This window comes from Beta vulgaris, chromosome 7 (assembly GCF_026745355.1).
Source record: "Beta vulgaris subsp. vulgaris cultivar EL10 chromosome 7, EL10.2, whole genome shotgun sequence".
Taxonomy (NCBI): Eukaryota; Viridiplantae; Streptophyta; class Magnoliopsida; order Caryophyllales; family Amaranthaceae; genus Beta; species Beta vulgaris.
The window spans coordinates 49,022,066-49,041,599 of NC_079208.1; the positions used below are offsets into that span (position 1 = coordinate 49,022,066).

The following is a 19,534-nucleotide window of genomic DNA, read 5'->3' on the forward strand; positions in this document are numbered from 1 at the left end:
AACAATCGCAAATTAATGTGGAACATCAAGTAATATTTCACAGACTGTCCTTGTTGGCTGTTGCTGCTTACTTGGGATTGCTTCATGCCTGATAGTGATGGCAATCTGTATTTTTTGATTTCGAGCTTGAGGAATAGATCAAGATTGATCTGACATCATTGTTTGGCGTGTAATTTCTGAATAGAGCTATCTTATGTCTTTGGTTTGAGGCCCTCCTTCCAGGCTTTCACCCTTGTGAAATGGCAAATGGGTTCGCTCTTGCCTCTTGTAAAGTGGGATCCCCAATTTCTCCCACCACTTGCAAGTTACAAGGGATCTTTATGTTACGATTCTTAAAGGTAACTCTGTATTTGGGACTTTCGTTCATATCTATTAAAAACCAAAATAAAATAGGTTTTCGATGAGATATGAAGGAAATTAGTTTTTAAAGGGTATCTGTCATTGTTAACACTATGAACTGGCAACATTAGGAATCTAAATTAGTTTGAAAACCATTAAGAAATTGTTTATAATGAAAAATGGTTGCAATATCACATTCTCGAAAAAAGTGAGGTTACCATTGAAATTTCAAATTAATAATTCTTACTAAAGAGAATTCTGGGGCATTTTGCTTTGACTCATATGCACTCTCAGGTGGTCACCCATTTCTAGATTACTTTTAGCCAAGCACACTTGAGTAACTTAGGAAATAACCTCCTTAAAAGAAGATGCATTTTACATGGACGATTCTTCTAACATACATTTAACTCTATATTAGGGTTTATAATGAAAATTATGGTTTTGAAATTTAGGGTGAACAAAATCGAATATTCAATCTAGTTTTAAAATTTTGGATCGGGAATCTGGTTTTCAAGATCTTCAAAATCATGATCCGGTTTTGATTTGGTATTCCGCTTGAACAAGATATCTGAATATTCGATTTAATTGGATCGGAGACCAGATTATCTAGATTTTTTGGTGGTGAGATTTTTTATATTTGCTAACTAGTCCACTAATAGATTTTTTCCAGTAATCTTTGACAATACACTTTGCTTAAAAATCGAGGGCAATTTCATAAAGCATTTATCATTAATATAGACATAAAAGATAATGGAAAACATTAAATGTTGGTAGATTGTGTAAAACTCTGTGAGTCTGGAGTGATTTTATTGATCAAAATATGTAGGGTTACAATAATCCGAGTCATCGCATAGTTAGGAAACCATACAAAGTATATCGTAAAACAATGAGAAATTATTATCCTAATAGTATTCTTTATCACACTCTCGCAGTCATAGTGGGAGGAGGACAAACGCTAAGACTGAATTTAAAATCCGAAAATAGTTGTCTAGGAAGGCCTTTTGTGAAAATAACTGCAAATGGATACCTAGTAGGCACATGTAAAACACGAACTTGTCCTAAAGCAACCTTTTTCCCGAACAAAGTGAATATCCAACTCAACATGTTTGGTGCATTGATGCTGAATAGAATTGTTGGACATATAGATAACACTGATATTATCATAATAGACAAGTGTAGCTTGACGAAGAGGACAATGCAACTCTAGTAATAAGTTGTGCAACCAACATGATTTAGCTACAACATTAGTGATGCCTCTATATTCTGCCTCTGCGATAGATCGAGAAGAATACCCTGATGCTTAGAAGACCATGAAATAAGTTTGTCCCCCAAAAAACAACAATGGTCGTGTTAGGAAACGGGGTATTGTAATTTGATTCATGCGGAACAAGTCAATGAAATAATAAGGATGAGAAAAACGATAAAGAAGATAAACAAAAAGAACACAAGGATTTACGTAGTTCAGTCAAAATAGACCTACGTCCACATGTGGGGGAATCGAGAGCTTCTTCACTATGATGGACAAAAAATAGAGAGAATAATTACAAGGAGTCCTAAGAATACTAGAGGATAAAAGTTATGTGTATAATGAACACCAAGAGGGTCCTTTTATAACATAAGGAAACCCTAATAAACCCTAGAATATACTCCACACAAAATCTGAAAAGCAATCGTGCATCCCGCGTCAAAATCCCCATCGCCCGATCGGGAAGTCATTAAATTCAAACTCGTTGATGTATCAGGCCCGATCTGGCTTTGTAAGCCTGATCATAGTTCGCTAAGGGCGCCCGATCGAAGGATGCCACCTGACCCGATCAGGCAAAATTCCAATTCGACAGTGCTTCGTAAAACAACCATAACTTTTTCGTTTCTCAGCGGAAGCTATCATATGACTTATCGTTGGAAAGCTCTTTGAACAAGCTATCATCTCCAGTTTTAATCACATAAAAACCATTTATATATTGAGATATATGTGCATTCAAAGTCAGCATTATGCCATTTTCACAAGATTTCAAGTCACAAATAACAAATCTCCATCTTGACTTGAAACCGATCAAACAAGATAACTCCATACCTTGAACTGAAACTCGATCAAACAAGATAACTCCACCTTGAACCAAGAAGTGATGGTCACCCAAATAACCAAAGAACCTCCACCTTAAACAAAATTCCATAAACCTATCCATTGTAGGCAATCTAGAAAACATATACTTCTATAATTGTACGTGCACCGATGCGTCTTCGAACATAATACTCCATATACAAAACCATCACATGGCCTAGATCGAGAGTATAAAGTCACCAACGCCAAGCATGCTTATTCAAACTGACCAAACTCTCTTCAAAACACTTCTTCATCTCAACAACAAACTCAAAGGCAATTCTAGAAAATTAAATGACAACAATAATTTCTAAATGCAATTGTACTTAATCAAAACACAAAAATATCAAATTTGAGATAAGAAATAGCATAACTAGAACAAAAAAAAATCTAATGCATAACCAAGATTGCTACTTTATTACAAACCAAAAGCAATCTACCATAGATTCCAAAATTAAAGAAAATCCACACGAATTCTCGTTTTAATAAAACTCAAATTACATTCACATATAGTTTAAATGTAACTTACAAAAACGAACCTAGCTAGACGGGTGGGCTGTCAGGGTTCACAAACAAAATCCTCAAATATATACAAACCATAATAGATGTTTTAACAAAAATCTCCAAAGTAATACGATAATAAAATATCAAAGAACTTTTCTTAATTAATTTATATAATTTCCATGATAACTCATACGAAACTTTTCTTCTATTAAACTTATCATTCTTATTCTATTTTGGAGCTTTCACAACACTTGCACAATCACTAACAATGAACTTTGCCTACACGAGGACAAGTTACAAAAACAAAATCAGCGAAACTAAAATTGTAGAACCAAATATTTTTTTTGGTGGCTTAAAACAAATTTGAATTATTGAAAGTGCTCTCATGATAAGATGAATACATGATAGAGAAACTATCTTAACATGTGAACTTTTTTTTTTTTTTTGACAACTCAAAGTTATTATCGAAAACCCAAAAAAAATTGGTGAGAGATCAATACAAGCTAAGGGAAATCCACACCTCAACCAACAACAAGCTAAAGAGGGCAGGAAAACCACAAACTAGAAAACAAGAACCTACACAAATATCATGGATCCGTCTTCATCCTTATACCTAGCAGCAACTCTGAAAATGACTTCTTTAATGACCTGACTAGGCTTGAAATGAGAGTTCTGAAAGGTCTTACTGTTCCTATGAGCCCAGATAGCATAAACAGCCTCAGTAAACAACATGACATAAAGCCTGGCTCTCTTAGACTTATTGTGAGCCTATTTACAAGCATGTCTCAATTCACAAGCAAAACCCTTACATCTTCTGTTACTATGAAGGATTCTGAGAAGGTTACTCCATATTATAGCTGCATAACTACACTAAAAAAACAGGTGCTCAATCGATTCATATTTAACTTTACACAGACTACAGATAGGATTACAATTAATATTCCATTTCAAAAGTCTATCTGTTGTTGCCAACCTCTGATGAGCAGTGAGCCATAGGATAAAGCCGATAAACACACTTTTTGGGGAAGCTTTGTTATCCCTAATTATCCTTCTCCAAGGAACTCTCACATGATCCTCCTTCATTAGACAATAGACTTTGTCAATATTGAAATTCCCATTAACCACCATAGCTTGCCATCCTCCTTGATTCTGAACTTGAGATCTTGCATCCATAATTTTCTTAAGTATCCAAGAGGTGTTGCTTGTTACAACAACTGTGTCTAGAGTCTGCCTCTTTATATAATAAGTATGTATCCATTGAACCCAAATCGATTAGGGAGCGTTTGATTCATATGATTTAAGGTATGAGGTATGAGTTTAGAATGAGCAAACCCATACCTTTTTTTTGGGCCCCCTTTCGGAAACTCATGGTAAGATGAATTTTCTCTAGGTTGCCCTTGCATAGGGCCACTCACCCAGAGGCCCAACCAGCACCAAACCCCAACAATATTGAAATTTTGCTTCCACCAAGGTTTGAACCTTGGTCTCCCATGTGGAAGATAGGAAGCCATACATTGGACCCAAAGGTCCTTGGTGAGCAAACTCATGCCTAGTGTTTGTTGATAATTGGGTTTTTTTCACCAGGTAACCCCGTGGTTTTTCGAAATTCATGGGGTACCCCTAATTTTTAAAAAATGCACTAAGTACCCCTATTATTTCAATAAAATTCACGAAATACCCTTAATAACTAACGCTGTCAAGTTTCTGTTAGTCATTAATCCTAATTAACCCCTCTAACCCTAACCCTAATCCTAACCCCTAACCCTCTAGCACCTCACCCCACCCCACCCTAAACCATAACTACCCAACCACCACAACCCCCTCTACCCTCCCCCACCCTCTTAGCCGCCCTCCCCCACCTCACAGTGTTGTCGTCCTCCCCTCGCCTCCACCCCCCGCAACCCACTACCACGCCAATTTACCCACCCTCCGCACCCCCTACCACGTCAATTTCCCTACCCCTGCAACCCCTCCCCCGTCGATTTCCACACCCTTGCAACCCCCCTTCCCTTTCGATTTCCCCACCCCTGCAACCCCCTCCATCTACCTTCTCTCTCCTCGCCAACCCCCACTGATTACGCGTAGACCAACAAGGGTGTAGCAACAACAGCGGCTCAGCGAGTGGAGAGAGAGAAACAACAATATAGGAGGAAGAACACATGAGAAACCGGTGAGGTAGGATGATGCATATTGGTGAGGAGAGAGAGAAACCACCGGCAGGCCCGACAACCCAGAAAGGGGGACAAGAACGCGTATGCGGCATTGATGTGAGGCTGTTGGCGGAGGGGGCTGCGAGGTGAGGGGTTACGGGGTTGGGGGAAAGGGGAAAGGTGTGCTACGGGGGAGGGCAGAGGGGGTGGGGTCTACTGCGGGGCTACGGGGTTGGGGGGAGGGAAGGTGGTGGTGGGGTGGTGGTTGTTGGGTGGTGGTGGGGTTAGGGTTTGAAGTTTGGGGGGTTAAGGTTAGGTTAAGGTTTGAAGTTGGGGGGGTTAGGATTAGAATTTAGGGTTTAGTTAGTTAATTAGGGCTAATTAGGATTTTATTAAGGTTAGAAGGGTTAATTAGGGTTAATGACTAACGAAAACTTGACGCCGTTAGTCATTAAGGGTATTTCGTGAATTTTATTGAAATAATAGGGGGTACTTGGTGCATTTTTTTAAAATTAGGGGTACGGTACCGCATGAATTTTGAAAAACCACAGGGGTGCCTGGTGAAAAAACCGTTGATAAATTGATAGATTTAAAACCCATACCTGAACAGGTATGGGGTTTAGAAACCCAAGGGGGATGTGGATTTGGCTGATACCAACCTGTAGAATTAAATAGAAGAAAAAGTCATTCCCAAATGAAACCAAACATATGGTATGAGGTATCAAGTTCCAAACCTATTCCACCTTGGTTTCATCCCTCATTCTAAACTCATACCACTATATGAACCAAACTTCAGTTAAAAGTTGGATTATTAAAATTTAATATTTCTTTTTTTTAAGTGTTGTTTTAGGTAAAAAGTTGTATATAAAAGATTATTGCAAATAAATTTTCTTAATTAAAATGGAAAATTTTCGGGGGTCGATTATTGTCAACGCCAAAACCCAAATCAGCAACTTTCACTGCAAACGGCTTCCTTCCCTATCCTCTATTTCTCTTCCCAGTTACTAGCAACTACTCTTGCTTAATCGGAGTACCATTAGCAACTTGCCTTCCCCACGTTTTTTTCCCTTCATTTTATCCGTTATTTCTGAATTACTCCTACTTCTAGTTCCTGGGAATTTTCTTTCTGATTTGTTGATGAAAAGAACAATACATAATCAAAGGAGTAACACCCAAAATCTTGACAAGAATTGAAATTTAAAGCACCCCAAAAAATAATAATGTGGGTTGCAGCAACCCCATTAAATTATTCGCATACTTTTTTAATCAAACGCTTCAATTATTCCTCATTTCAAGTTCGATGTTCTGATACTCCTCGTGGATTTGGCTCTCAAGACGATACTAATGTAAATCATATTGCTTTTCATTTTTTATTTATTTATTGCTGAGTTATATATATTTGATTATGGGTGGTTGAGTTTTGTAGTTATGGTTGCTATATTTGGGATTTTTTTTATACCATTTATACTTTTGATTAAGTTGGGTGTTTAATTTTTTCAGACGAAAAAATGGAGCTCAAAACAGCAAAAGGGAAAGGACATTATTCCACAAGAAAGGTGATATTTTTTTTCTGTTCTTTTCAATGAGGAAATTTAAGCTTTGTTGGCTTTTGGTTGATTATTTATGGTGGAATTTTAAATAATACTCAGAGCATGATGTATATTATTGTGATTTTGAGTTGGGTCAAAAATTTGTTCAATGCATGAATGATCTGTGTGCATCTATGTTGCTGCCTGCTGGTACTTTCCTCTCAAAAGAGTTAATATTTATGTGCTGTAGATTGTAAAGAAATTGTGAAAAGTTATACTGGAAAAAAGTCAAAAAACTCCTCGGGCAAATGTTGCCAATTTAGCATAGGGGTCAATGAAGCTCTTTCTGTTGCTTGGTACTACCTCTATCCCCCTTTATATGCACCATTGGGGCATAAAGTTAATATTTGGTCGGGCTAGAGTTGATTCTAGGGGTGTTAACAAGCCGAACCGAGACCGAACTTAACTAGGCTCGGCTCGGCTCAAAAACATGTTTAATAGGGCTCGGCTCGAGCTCGAAGCTCGTCGAGCTTGAGATATTAGGCTCGGCTCGAGCTCGAGTTCCAAACTTATAGCTCGGCTCGAGTTTGTTAGGCTCGAAAAGCTCGAAAATTAAGTTCAACTGAAGCGAGTCCAAGTCAGATTTTATGAGGCGCAATGTTTAATAATTTAAAGCCCAATATCTAACTTGTTAACTGCATGACCCAAAAATATAAAAGGTCAGCTGTAACTTGTAACTTGTAAGGGATTACTCAATCACAATTTCTTTTATAGAGCATTTAGCACATACCCTTACTATATTCTACCGATGTGGGATGTGGAATATGGGATAGTTTTTGCTGTTTGCCTTTTTTTTAAAAGTTTTCTTTTTGCTTTTATAAGTTGTTTTTTTTTTTGGTGTTTTCTAGTTATTTTAACCTTGTAGTGTTTTTAATTTTATCTTGAATTAAACATTAATGGAATATTTTTTATAATTAAAAAAGTATCGAGCCTGTTCACGAGCTTTCGAGCCGAGCTTAAGGTAGTTCATGCTCGGCTCATTAACGTCTCGAGCCGATCTCGAACTCGAATCGAGCCCTCACGAGCCGAGCTTCGACCGAACTTTGACCGAGCTGAGTTCGAATAGTTTGCGAGCCACCCTGGGTCATTAACACCCCTACTTGATTCGATACTAATGTGGTGGGACCTACTGTAGTGAACGTGAGATTAAAGTGGTGGATTTTCATGGTAATTATTAGGAATTTTTTCCTTGAATAATGCAAAAGTGGGTTTTAATTCCAGAAATATGCCCAAAAATAAAACAATTCCCTGCGTACCGTCCACGTAGGACGGCACGGGAGAAACTGTTTTTTTTTTTGTTTTTGTTTTGGCCCACGTAAACCGCCACTCACAGTAGCGGTTTATACACATATTTACTTGGCAAATGTTGCAAGCACATATCAAACTCTGGCATATGTAAACCGCTATTACGAATAGCGGTTTATGTACAAAAAAACCCCGATCAGTGCTTCCCCATAACTGGCCAAAATGCCAAAAACATTAAAAAAAAAAGCTCTCCAACCTGCAATTCCGACACCAAATTCCATCCAACAACACTAAGTTTATGCACACATCAATCACCAAACACCAAGTTCATCCACATTCAAATTTATCCAAGAATTTCTTAAATAACGAAGTTAGATTAAGAAAATATGTCAATCACAAACAAAGTTTAAAATGTAGCATAGTGTTAACTAACTATACAAACAATAACTGAAAGTGTTAAGACCCCCTCTTCTTCTTTTGTGAAGGTCTAGATGAACTAGGTGTGGTCTCACTAGACTCTGCAATGGCATCAAGAGAAGATGGAGTGGTGGCAGAACGTTGTCGGTAGGTCCTCTGACAGACTGGAGGCGAAAGCAAAGGTGTCGTGGTAGATGTATGACTAGCAGACATAAAAGATGTAGAAGTCGGTGTATGTGCAGCAGAAGTAGGCACGCCCTGTAAGATGTGGTCATGTCCAGCTCTCGACCAACAACATCAATACACTGTCCCCTCATGGTTTGTAATGTGTGTGCAAACAACTGGCGCCTCATATCTGGAGGCAATGACTCAGCAGCCTCTAGTACAGTGTTGCACCTATGAGCACCATTAGATAAAGTCTGTGCCTGCATAGAAAGAAAAACACATATTATATAGTCGGATAAATAAATAAAAGTATAACTACAAATCATGGCACTTAACAGTACTATATCTGCAGACGCATGCTGATAATGTGTAGAAGGAGATCGCCTCAATGGATCCGTCATGCGTAACCTTGTGATGCGACGATACCATATCATATACTCCTCAATGACATGAGTACGACCACTAAACGGAGTACCATGAACAACACGTTTCTCGCGCTCATCCCACTGCGCTATGTAAGGTCGATGTCTGAGCGAATAATTCTTGTTCATCGACCTCCGATCTATGCCATGAAAGGCTGTGCTAGTATCACTGCTCGAATCCAAACTGGCGCATAGCTCGATCAGGAAAATGAAACTCCACAATGTCGAAACAAATAAGTGGAGCCAATGTGCGCCATACATGTCGATCAACTCGACATATAGCAGGTAACAACTTCAGTCTCGCATCAGTATATGGCTGCCAAGTCATCTACAAAGAAAGAATCTTGCAAATATTAGACATGTGAGAGATGTCTACCAATGTATATAAGTTAGGCATGTGAGACCCTATGTACCTGCTCGTTTGTGTGATGGTCAAGTGCATCCCTGTAGTAAGAAAGCCCAGTTGCTAAGTAGGACCTAGTGAGGTGTAATCAAAACCAACTGAAAAGAAATAAAAATTAATATCATTGAGAAAAATAAAACTAAATAATGTCAACAAATGTGAGAAACTGCATATTATCTGAAAGCCTAGGGGTCAACCTGGAAGATGCTGGGAGCCTAAAATAGGAACACCATCGTTAAACTGTGGAGGTGGGTCCTGCAAACTCGAAATATGAGTCTGCCGATGTGTATGTGCTCCCGTGCCCAAAGCTGTAACAATAACAAAGGTCCACCTAACTCCCTCGTACCCCTCTGTGATGCCCGACATAGCTGTCGATACAAGTATGCAAGGGTCGCACTACCCCAGCTATATGTCCCTGCTACGTCGAGATCTGCCAAAAGTGGAAGATAAATCATCTAGACTGTATCTCCACTCTTGTCAGCAAAAAGAATGGACCCCATGAAGACAAGAATATAAGCCCGTGCGAATCGCTGTACTGTCACCTCATCAGCATCGTTCGGCAACAAGAAAAAATGAAGCCGAAGCCATGTCAACCTCAAAGAGGAACCCTGATCGTTCTTAGGTGTGGTGGGCCAAATCCCTAACAACTCGTGTACTACTGCGGCCGAATTACCCTCGCCGCCATCAGTAACAGGTGGCCCGTGCACTTTGAGTCCAAGGATAACAACGACATCTTCTAAAGTAATCGTCGCCTCCCCGACAGTCAAATGATAGGTATGTGTCTCTTGTTTCCATCGCTCCACTAATGCCGTCAGAAGTGGTCGATCAATCTCCAAACTTCCCCCTACCAAACGATGTATGCCGAGAAAACCAGCACGCTCAACATACCAAAGAACTGTATTGTGAACCTCCCAGTCACGAGTGAGATTATGATGATGCAACTGACACGATAATACCGTGTCCGCTACTCCCCTCCAGGCATCCTCACTCCGATGCTTGTACGGGAGGGTGAGAATGCTGTGATCAGTGGGGTCGGGAAAGATGGATTGCGCCATCAAACCTAAGAACAAAAAAAAAAAAAACACAAAAAGGTTAGTAACACAATGAAGACTATGATAATAATATAAATCTATGAATTTTAATAAAAATTAGACAATGACGACTAGGAGGTTCTTCAGTATGTTGAGCGTGCTGATTTTCTCGGCATACATCGTTTGGTAGGGGGAGGTTTGGAGATTGATCGACCACTTCTGACGGCATTAGTGGAGCAATGGAGGCAGGAGACACATACCTTTCATTTGACTGTCTGGGAGGCGACGATTACTTTAGAAGATGTCGTTGTTATCCTTGGACTCAGAGTGCACGAGCCACCTGATACTGATGGCGGCGAGGGTAATTCGGCCGCAGTAGTACACGAGTTGTTAGGGATTTGGCTCACCACACCTAAGAACGATCAGGGTTCGTCTTTGAGGTTGACATGGTTTCGGCTTTATTTTTTCTTGTTGCCGAACGATGCTGATGGGGTGACAGTACAGCGATTCGCACGGGCTTATATTCTTGTCTTCATGGGGTCCATTCTTTTTGCTGACAAGAGTGGAGATACAGTCCAGGTGCTTTATCTTCCACTTTTGGCAGATCTCGACGTAGCAGAGACATATAACTGGGGTAGTACGACCATTGCATACTTGTATCGACAGCTATGTCGGGCATCACAGAGGGGTGCGAGGGAGTTAGGTGGACCTGTGTTGTTACAGCTTTGGGCACGGGAGCACATACCCATCGACAGACCTCGGATTTCGAGGTTGCGGGACCCACCTCCACAGTTTGACGATGGCGTTCCCATTTTAGGCTCCCAGCATGTTCTGGGGTCGACCCCTTAGCTGTCAGGTAATGTGCAGTGTCTCACATTTGTTGACATTATTTAGTTTCATTTTTCTCAAGGATATTAATGTGTATTTCTTTTCAGTTGGTTTCGGGTACACCTCATTAGGTCCCACTTAGCAACTGGGCTTTCTTACTACAGGGATGCACTTGACCATCATACGGACGAGCAGGTACATAGGGTTTCACATGCCTAACTTATATACATTGGTAGACATCTCTCACATGTCTATTATTTGCAAGCTTCTTTCTTTGTAGATGACTTAGCAGCCATATACTGATGTGAGACTGGAGTTGTTACCTGCTATATGTCGAGCTGATCGACATGTATGACGCACATTGGCTCCACTTATTTGTTTCGACATTGTAGAGTTTCATTTTCTTGATCGAGTTATGCGCCAGTTTGGATTCGAGATACGAGCACAGCCCTTCATAACATAGATCGGAGGTCGAAGAATAAGAATTATCCGCTTAGACATCGACCTTACATAGCGCAATGGGATGAGCGCGAGAGACGTGTTGTTCAGGATACTCCGTTTAATGGTCGTACTCATGCCATTGAGGAGTATATGATATGGTATCGTCGCATCACGAGGTTACGCATGACGGATCCATTGAGGCGACTTCCTTCTACACATTATTCTGTCTATGCAGATATAGTACTGGTAAGTGCCATGATTTGTAGTTATACTTTTATTTATTTATCCGACTATATAATATGTATTTTTCTTTCTATCCAGGCACATACTTTATCTGATGTTGCCCATAGGTGTAACACTGTACTAGAGGCTGCTGAGTCATTGCCTCCAGATATGAGGCGCCTGTTGTGTGTACACACATTACAGACCATGAGGGGACAGTGTATTGATGTTGTTGGCTGAGAGCTGGACATGACCACATCTTACAGGGCGTGCCTACTTCTGCTGCACATACACCGACTTCTACATCTTCTATGTCTCCTGGCCATACATCTACCACAACACCTTTGCTTTCGCCTCCAGTCTGTCAGAGGACCTACCGACAACGTTTTGCCACTACTCCATCTTCTCTTGATGCCATTGCAGAGTCTAGTGAGACCACACCTAGTTTATCTAGACTTCACAAAAGAAGAAGAGGGGGTCTTAACACTTTCATTTATTGTTGGTATAGTTAGTTAACACTATGCTACATTTTAAACTTTGTCTGTGATTGACATATTTTCTTAATCTAACTTCGTAATAAAAAATTCTTGGATAAATTTGAATGTGGATGAACTTGGTGTTTGGTGATTGATGTGTGCATAAACTTGGTGTTGTTGGATGGAATTTGGTGTTGGAATTGCAGGTTGGTGAGAGCTTTTTTTTTTAATGTTTCTGGCATTTTGGCCAGTTATAGGGAAGCAACAATGATCGCGGTTTTTTTGTACATAAACCGCTATTCGTAATAGCGGTTTACATATGCCAGAGTTTGATATGTGCTTGCAACATTTTGCCCACGTAAACCGCTACCCAGGGTAGCGGTTTATATATATAAACCGCTACTTGAGATAGCGGTTTATGTGTATAAACCGCTACTTAAAGTAGCGGTTACGTGGGCAAAAACAAAAAAAGACAGTTTCTCGCGCGCCGTCCTAACTCCTACGTGGACGGTACGCAGGGATATTTTTTTTTTTTTTGGCATATTTCTGGAATTAAAACCCACTTTTGCATTATTCATGGAAAAAATTCAGGAGTTTTATGTCTCTCATTTTCAATTTGTAGTGTCACCATAGTGTCATATGTACCTGGGGGCTAGGGATATGGGGTTGGGATCATATTTTCCAACTTGTGTGTTATCTGATCATTTCGCAACTCATTTTGCTTTGCATATGTTGCTAACTTAAAGTAATTATAGATTATGATTTATGGGATACAAGATGAGTCACATTATGCGATATAAGATCTTTCAAGGGTTGGTCATTTGCATAAGAATTTGAAGGAAGTTGATTTGTTCAGACACAGAATAAATGATTTCTTAAGGTTTATTTTATTTGATTGTGAACCCTCCATGTTGTTTTTGTCTCTTGTCAAATTGTCACCCAAAAATCTGTAGTCAAATTTTCTAATAAACTATGTAAAGGGATTTGTTAATAATTCATAGCATTTTCTAATCTTTTCTTATGTTGCTTGGTGCAGCAAGTCAGCGAGTAAGAAATCTAGCTCTATGCCTAATCGTAAGTGGTCTTTCCCCCCTCTACTTATTTTGGTAGATACTACATTTTCCTATTCCAGAACAAGAAATCTTACCTTAGAGATGCAAGATGTTTTTTTAAAAGTAATATTACATTTATGATGTCTGCATCCTGAATAGTCTTAAAATTATTTGTCTCAGATTATTTTTCTTTCCTGTTTGATCATCCTATGGATACGGATGTCTTAAAAACTTCATTTTAATAGACATATTATATGCTTAAAATAATTTCCTTGGAGAAGTTTATTTAGCCATTTTTCTACACAGGAGACTTGCTTGCCATGTTCCTTTTTTGTTCCTTATCTTCATTTAGTTTATTGGGGTAATTTTGTAGAAGCGCCTGGAGTGAGTTCGAGGCCTGACAAAAAGTATAAGCAGACTTCTGCGGATCTGCTGTTTGAGGAAAAGCTTCTAGCTGTCAAAAGGTACAACCTTGTGGTGTTTTCACTTTAGTTGTTGGAAGCATCTAATTTTAAGGGCTCAAAAAGAATTCTCGATGGGAAATATTAGGCTCCCTTTCTTCATTTCTATGATCTTAGGGGCAATGGTCTTTGCTTTAAATGAATAGAAACATGGACACTGGAACTTCATGAAAATGTAAAATGTCCTATCTTCATTCCTCAGCTAGTGGTTCATTCAATAATAAGGTTTCTGGAGTTCCTAGTTACCAATTTACCATGGCGTGGCTTATACACATTCTTGATATAATTGCCTGAAATTTTCTTTTAAAGGATACTCTGATGTAAATAATGCTAGCTATGGGCCATTGGACAAAGATAAATCAGTACTTAAGAGTTAACTTCTACCTTTCTGACAATTGAACTCTTGCGCACACCAGCACACCACCTTGTAGCGTGAAATGCAGCACTCCGATTCTTGTGTTATGATTGTTTTTGTCAGCCATCCATGCTTGGGATAATTTATGTCCAACTTTCCAATTACTCCCTAGTATCCCTACGTCCCAAATTAATTGCCACTATCCTTTTTAGTGTCCCAAATTTATTTACATGTGCGCTTTTTTTTGTAATATTTCTCTCTACTTTGTTTCTACAGCTGAGCTCCATACCTACCCCCGGCCATTTCCTTTATTTCACATGGAAGAATCTTAATTGTATCTTCTAATGTATTGCATCAGGTCAGCTCGTGAAAAGAAGAAACCAGAGACGAAGTTAGAGTTCCGGGCAATTGACTATGATGCACCAATTGAGCCAAAGCAGAACACGATTGGGCTTGGGACTAAGGTTTGAGTCTGAAAGTAATCTCAGGCATTTTTTAGAGCATCGGTGGAGTTCTCGTGATTCGTGCTATGCTTTTGTTCTGAATGAAATTTGATGTGGTAGATTGGAGTTGGAATTGCTGTTGTGGTCTTTGGCCTTGTTTTTGCCTTGGGAGATTTTCTACCATCTGGAAGGTACTCTAGCATCATTGAGATTTGTTCTTGTTTATGTAAAATATTCTTTGTCCAGGTCTCTACTCTATACTCTTTCTTGTTTTTTGTCTCAGAGATGTTTAAGCTAAACCTTCTGAGCACCGATAAAATTCTTCTCTTATCAGGGGTTGAGAATTGGTTTTCCTCTCTGTAAATTCACATTCACATGTTTCAGTATATTCTATTGTACAGAAAAAAGTCTTATAATCAGAGGATGCTTATTATATCATTATATGTTATTCAGGACTGATTTTCTTTATGTGCTCATCCTTTCTTTTGGATTTTCTCAAGAAGTGATACTGGACCTCAAATGGTTTTACAGTAGTGATGCTTAGCCCTTAGGCTTTTGTATGTTCATTATTTTTGAGTGGATACATATGTGTATGTCAAAAGGTATTTACATATCTGTCTATTTGCATGTTAAGAAAACAACCTCGTTATAATTCTTTCTGCTCAGCTATTCAAAAAGCTTCAGTTCAGTTCTAGGTCACATTTCCCTTGGGTGGAGGTAGGAAGTTGAATTGACTATACACAACTTTATTCCAAGTGTTACTTCGTGTATAGGAACCACATTCACTTCCAAATTCCACAAAAACACCCTTTCCTATTGGTCAAATATTTTCGACTTGTCTGATCTATTAATTGTTACGTATGTGCACTTCAGCCTATCTTGGAGTTTATTGGATAAGGTGACATAATGCCAGAGTATGAAATTCGACTTATTTGAATAACCCGGTGACCTACCAATTGTAGAAGTAGGATCTTTGGCTCTGTATCATAAAATCATTGCTCGCAAGGTTTGAGGGAGTGAATGTTGTCTCTGTAATCTTGTGATATGATCATATGTTAGTACTTTGAATCTAGGTGCATAATAGAGCCTGAAATTTATATTGAGTATTTGTGAAGTTTATTGATGATTGTGAGTCAAAACTAGTTATCCTGATAAAGAATATATTGCCAGGAAGGGATTTTCAAGCTCCGCAAAAGTGTTTTATGCCTTACCTTTATTCTGCTTTTTATGTTTGAATTGCTATGCTGGTTTCTCTTTTTCTTTTTCCTGGCCTCATTGTTGCCTGTGTTTAGAGACTCTGACTAGTCCCTTATTGACCGTAGTTTTCATGCTTTGATAGTGGAATTTTTCTGTGGGAGTGTCAAACTTCTCCTTTCTATATTTGAGATACTAAAAGATGCATAAAATAAAACTTTGAAACCGGTGGAGGTTGCCCCTTATGTTTTAATGGACTATTTATCCATGGAGTGATATGTACACCACCTTTACCCCTCAAAAAAAAAAAAAGACTTTGAAAAACTTTTTGTGGAGATATTAAGGTTAGCTATTTTTTGCTTTCGCAAGCCACTTTTTGAAGGTCCTCCCTCCCGTTGTGGTGCTGGTAGTTGTTAATAGTTTCCCTCCCATGACACAGGCATTCCAATGTTATTAGTAATGTATTTTGTTATATACATTTTTCTAATCTTCTTGGTATTTTCTTTGGCTTGTCATTTGATTTTGCAGCATAACTTCCACTGAAGACAGTGGAGCAGTCAGTAAAAAGTTGTCCAAAGAAGAGACAGCAGTTCTTCAGGTATACTGCTGGTAGCATGCTGTCCCTTGTTGACATCAAGTTAAATACTGTAAGGCCATGAGCCAACTAGTCATATGTTGAAATTTCTTGGGCATGTGGACCAAATTGTGGATGTTATGGCTTCAAGTGGCTTAGATCTATTTTGGTTTTCATTTACACGAGTTGCTGTCTCTAATCCAGGGCTGGCCTTGAGACTTACATAAGTATTGCAAGTGAAAGTGAAATCCAAAGGCATAGCTACTGGGAACTTAAACATTCATGTATGTTACTTGCCAAAGGTGTTTGTAGACCCTGACGGCCCGTTTGATAGTTGGTCATAAATGGTGGTAATGGGAATGAATTTGTGTGTAAATTTGTGAAAAATATCATTGTCCATACCCATGGTAATGCTAATTTATCCTAAAGTGTCCACTTTCCTTCTTGAATTTTCATTCCCATCCAATACCACCTTGTAGGTGGTAATGAGTGGTAATGAAAATTGCTTCCCCTTGGAGACAAAAACACAAGTTTAGGGTTGAGATTGCTTGCCCATGGAGAAAAAATGCCTCCCCATGGAGATTTTAAGGGTGCTTCCCGAATAAAATTACACTGAAAAAGTTAAAATTCATTCCCATTACCGCAATTTATTAACGACTACCAAACGGGCCGTGAGGGCCAAGGTTTATATGTCACAGGCTTGCATGGTACGGAACTGTATGGGGCTATTTGCGCTGTAGAATCAGTAAATGACACTTTAAAGTTAAAAAAGTAGTAGAAAGCCCTGCAAAAGCTTGTGTTGAGGTTGTTAACCGATAAAGTCTCCTTTTTGTGATGATTCTTTTATCGCCAATATGTGAGGTACGTGAACAGCTCTGTATAATATGGAGTGAAAGATGGAACATCGGAGAAATTTAAAAGGCATAGCTAAAGATATGAATTTCTGTTCTGGTGCACTTAAGCATCATATGGTATAATGGAACAGTGAAGAAAGGACAAAGTTGCTTGATACTCTAAGGAGGCATCTATATATGCCTTTGACAGCACCAGTGTGACTTTTAATTACACAGCTTGGTAAGAGATAACTTGGCGAAGACGGAGGTGAAAAAGTGAATATTGGAGAAAAGAAAAAAAACTATAGTCATGAAAAGCTTACTTAGTGGTCTACCCTTGTGGTCTCATATTATAGAGAATAAGAAATGGGATAGAACCTTTATATGTCGTCCATTCAGTCTGCTTAACTGCCATGGGAATCCTGAAGTCATGGTGCGTATATAATGTGTGAGGAAACCATGGAATATTTTGATGCTTGCAGCCTACGGGTTTTAATTATCTTGTCATGGAATTCTTCTGCCCACGTTGTGAAACAATTGACGATTTGAAATATTCCAGAAAAACCTTCTTTAAGTAATTCTGGACTGGAAAAACTTATTTAGTTCTCTTCCTCTTAACAAGGGTTTGTTTTTGTTTTTAACAGGCCAGACTTCAGCAATATGAGGCAACCCTGAGCTCCTCACCTAAAGATCCAGTTGCTCTTGAAGTGAGTGATTATTTCTTTAATTCGATCCACAAAAAAATTTACATTACTTGGTGATATGCTTGATATTCCTTTTAAACTTGTTACTCTTAACATGGGTATCATTGTTGAGTTGGGATATTATTTTCTTTCATTGAACACTCTTGTTTAATAATCCTACCATTTTATTCTTTGTGCTTGGTTTGATGTATCCAGCTGTCACATCTCCAAAAAATTATTGGATTCTCTTGAGAATTGTTATTTGACAACATTAACAGGCTATTTGTGGCTTTGTTCTAGAATGGACGGTTCTATGTAGGATAATTTTTACTTGTTGGCTGTTGCATACTCATTGTTCTTTTGTTTCCTTTTGAGTTTGCTTTTTGTTTCCAAATTGTAACTATTCTTTGTTGCCTACTTTTGTTTTTTTAATCATTAGGTTGAGATCGAGATTCCTATGAAAATTCCAAATTATTGTGACGCTCAACTTTATACTTGAAAATTGAATGTATAGATCATTCTCGATGAAGCATAAATTGAAACCAAATATTATCATTAGCGTTTTGAGATAGGAGATAGGACATCTTGACTGGCTTTGGACTTTGGAACTCTTGTCCGCCAATATTGATAATTCTAGGATGATGGCTGTCTATCGGTATGAGAATTATGTAGCTCAACTTGGATAATGAAAGTGGGGATATGGGAGGTAGAGTTTGTTCATCTCGACTTTCGAGAAATGAGGTCATTGTTTAATACTTCCAACAAGGAGATTTTGGAGACTGCCATGAAACTTAAGGAAAATAGTGAGAACTAAAATCTCTGCTTTTATGCTTATTCTGCATCACTACAGAGTCAATCTATTTGAGATTTTTCTTAATTCAGTTACAGCTTTTATGCTTGACCCCTTCTTTTGTGAAACTGCTAATGTACAGTGTCATACAATGTCCTTTTTTTCCTTTTCTTTTTTATATTTGTTTTAACCAGCAACCATATGCAGTCCTTCTCGTTCGAATTATTGCAGCACATAATTCTAACCTAATAAAATGTTTGGCTTTCTGCCTGAAGTTTTACCTTTTTTATGTGAAGTTTTGTTGGGAATTTCTGCCTTTATCTTTACAGCATATGGTATGATTGGCACCATCCTTCTAATGCCAGTAATGGACAAAATGTGGGACTCTTAGTAATGAAAATATGTATTGAGCACAAGATCTAGTGCTCTTATTGGTGATAAGCCTCTACAGCCATGGTGTCTTGATATTTTCAAAATTACTTTTGCGTTTCAGCCTAAAGGAACATCTGACAACTGCTGTTATAAACTATAGAGTCATCGTGCAGGGTGCTGCAGTGACATTAACAGAACTCGGAGATTATGTTCGGGCTGTTACTTATCTTGAGGACTTGACAAAGGTTTGTTCGTTAAATTGACATACTCACAGAATTTCTTTTAATTATTTAGACTATTTGAAGTTGGTATTTCTGAATTCCGATTCCTCAGGAGAAACCAAGTGACCCAGATGTCTTTCGCCTGCTGGGGGAGATAAAGTACGAGCTCCAAGATTATGAAGGAAGTGCTGCAGCATACAAAAGTTCAGCAAAGGTCTTTATG

General features: G+C 38.7%; 1 protein-coding gene across 1 annotated transcript; it reads left to right on the forward strand.

Moving 5' to 3' along the window:
- Window positions 1–6,005: 6,005 nt before the first annotated feature.
- LOC104908678 (hypothetical protein) lies at window positions 6,006–19,528 on the forward strand (the record flags this gene model as incomplete). The annotated part of the gene is made up of 10 exons (XM_048648398.2): window positions 6,006–6,440; window positions 6,595–6,650; window positions 13,370–13,407; window positions 13,759–13,849; window positions 14,560–14,665; window positions 14,765–14,835; window positions 16,367–16,436; window positions 17,890–17,952; window positions 19,264–19,335; window positions 19,424–19,528. Coding segments are annotated over exons 1-10 (798 nt in total), but the record flags the coding sequence as incomplete, so codon positions are not given.
- Between the last annotated feature and the right edge of the window lie 6 nt (window positions 19,529–19,534).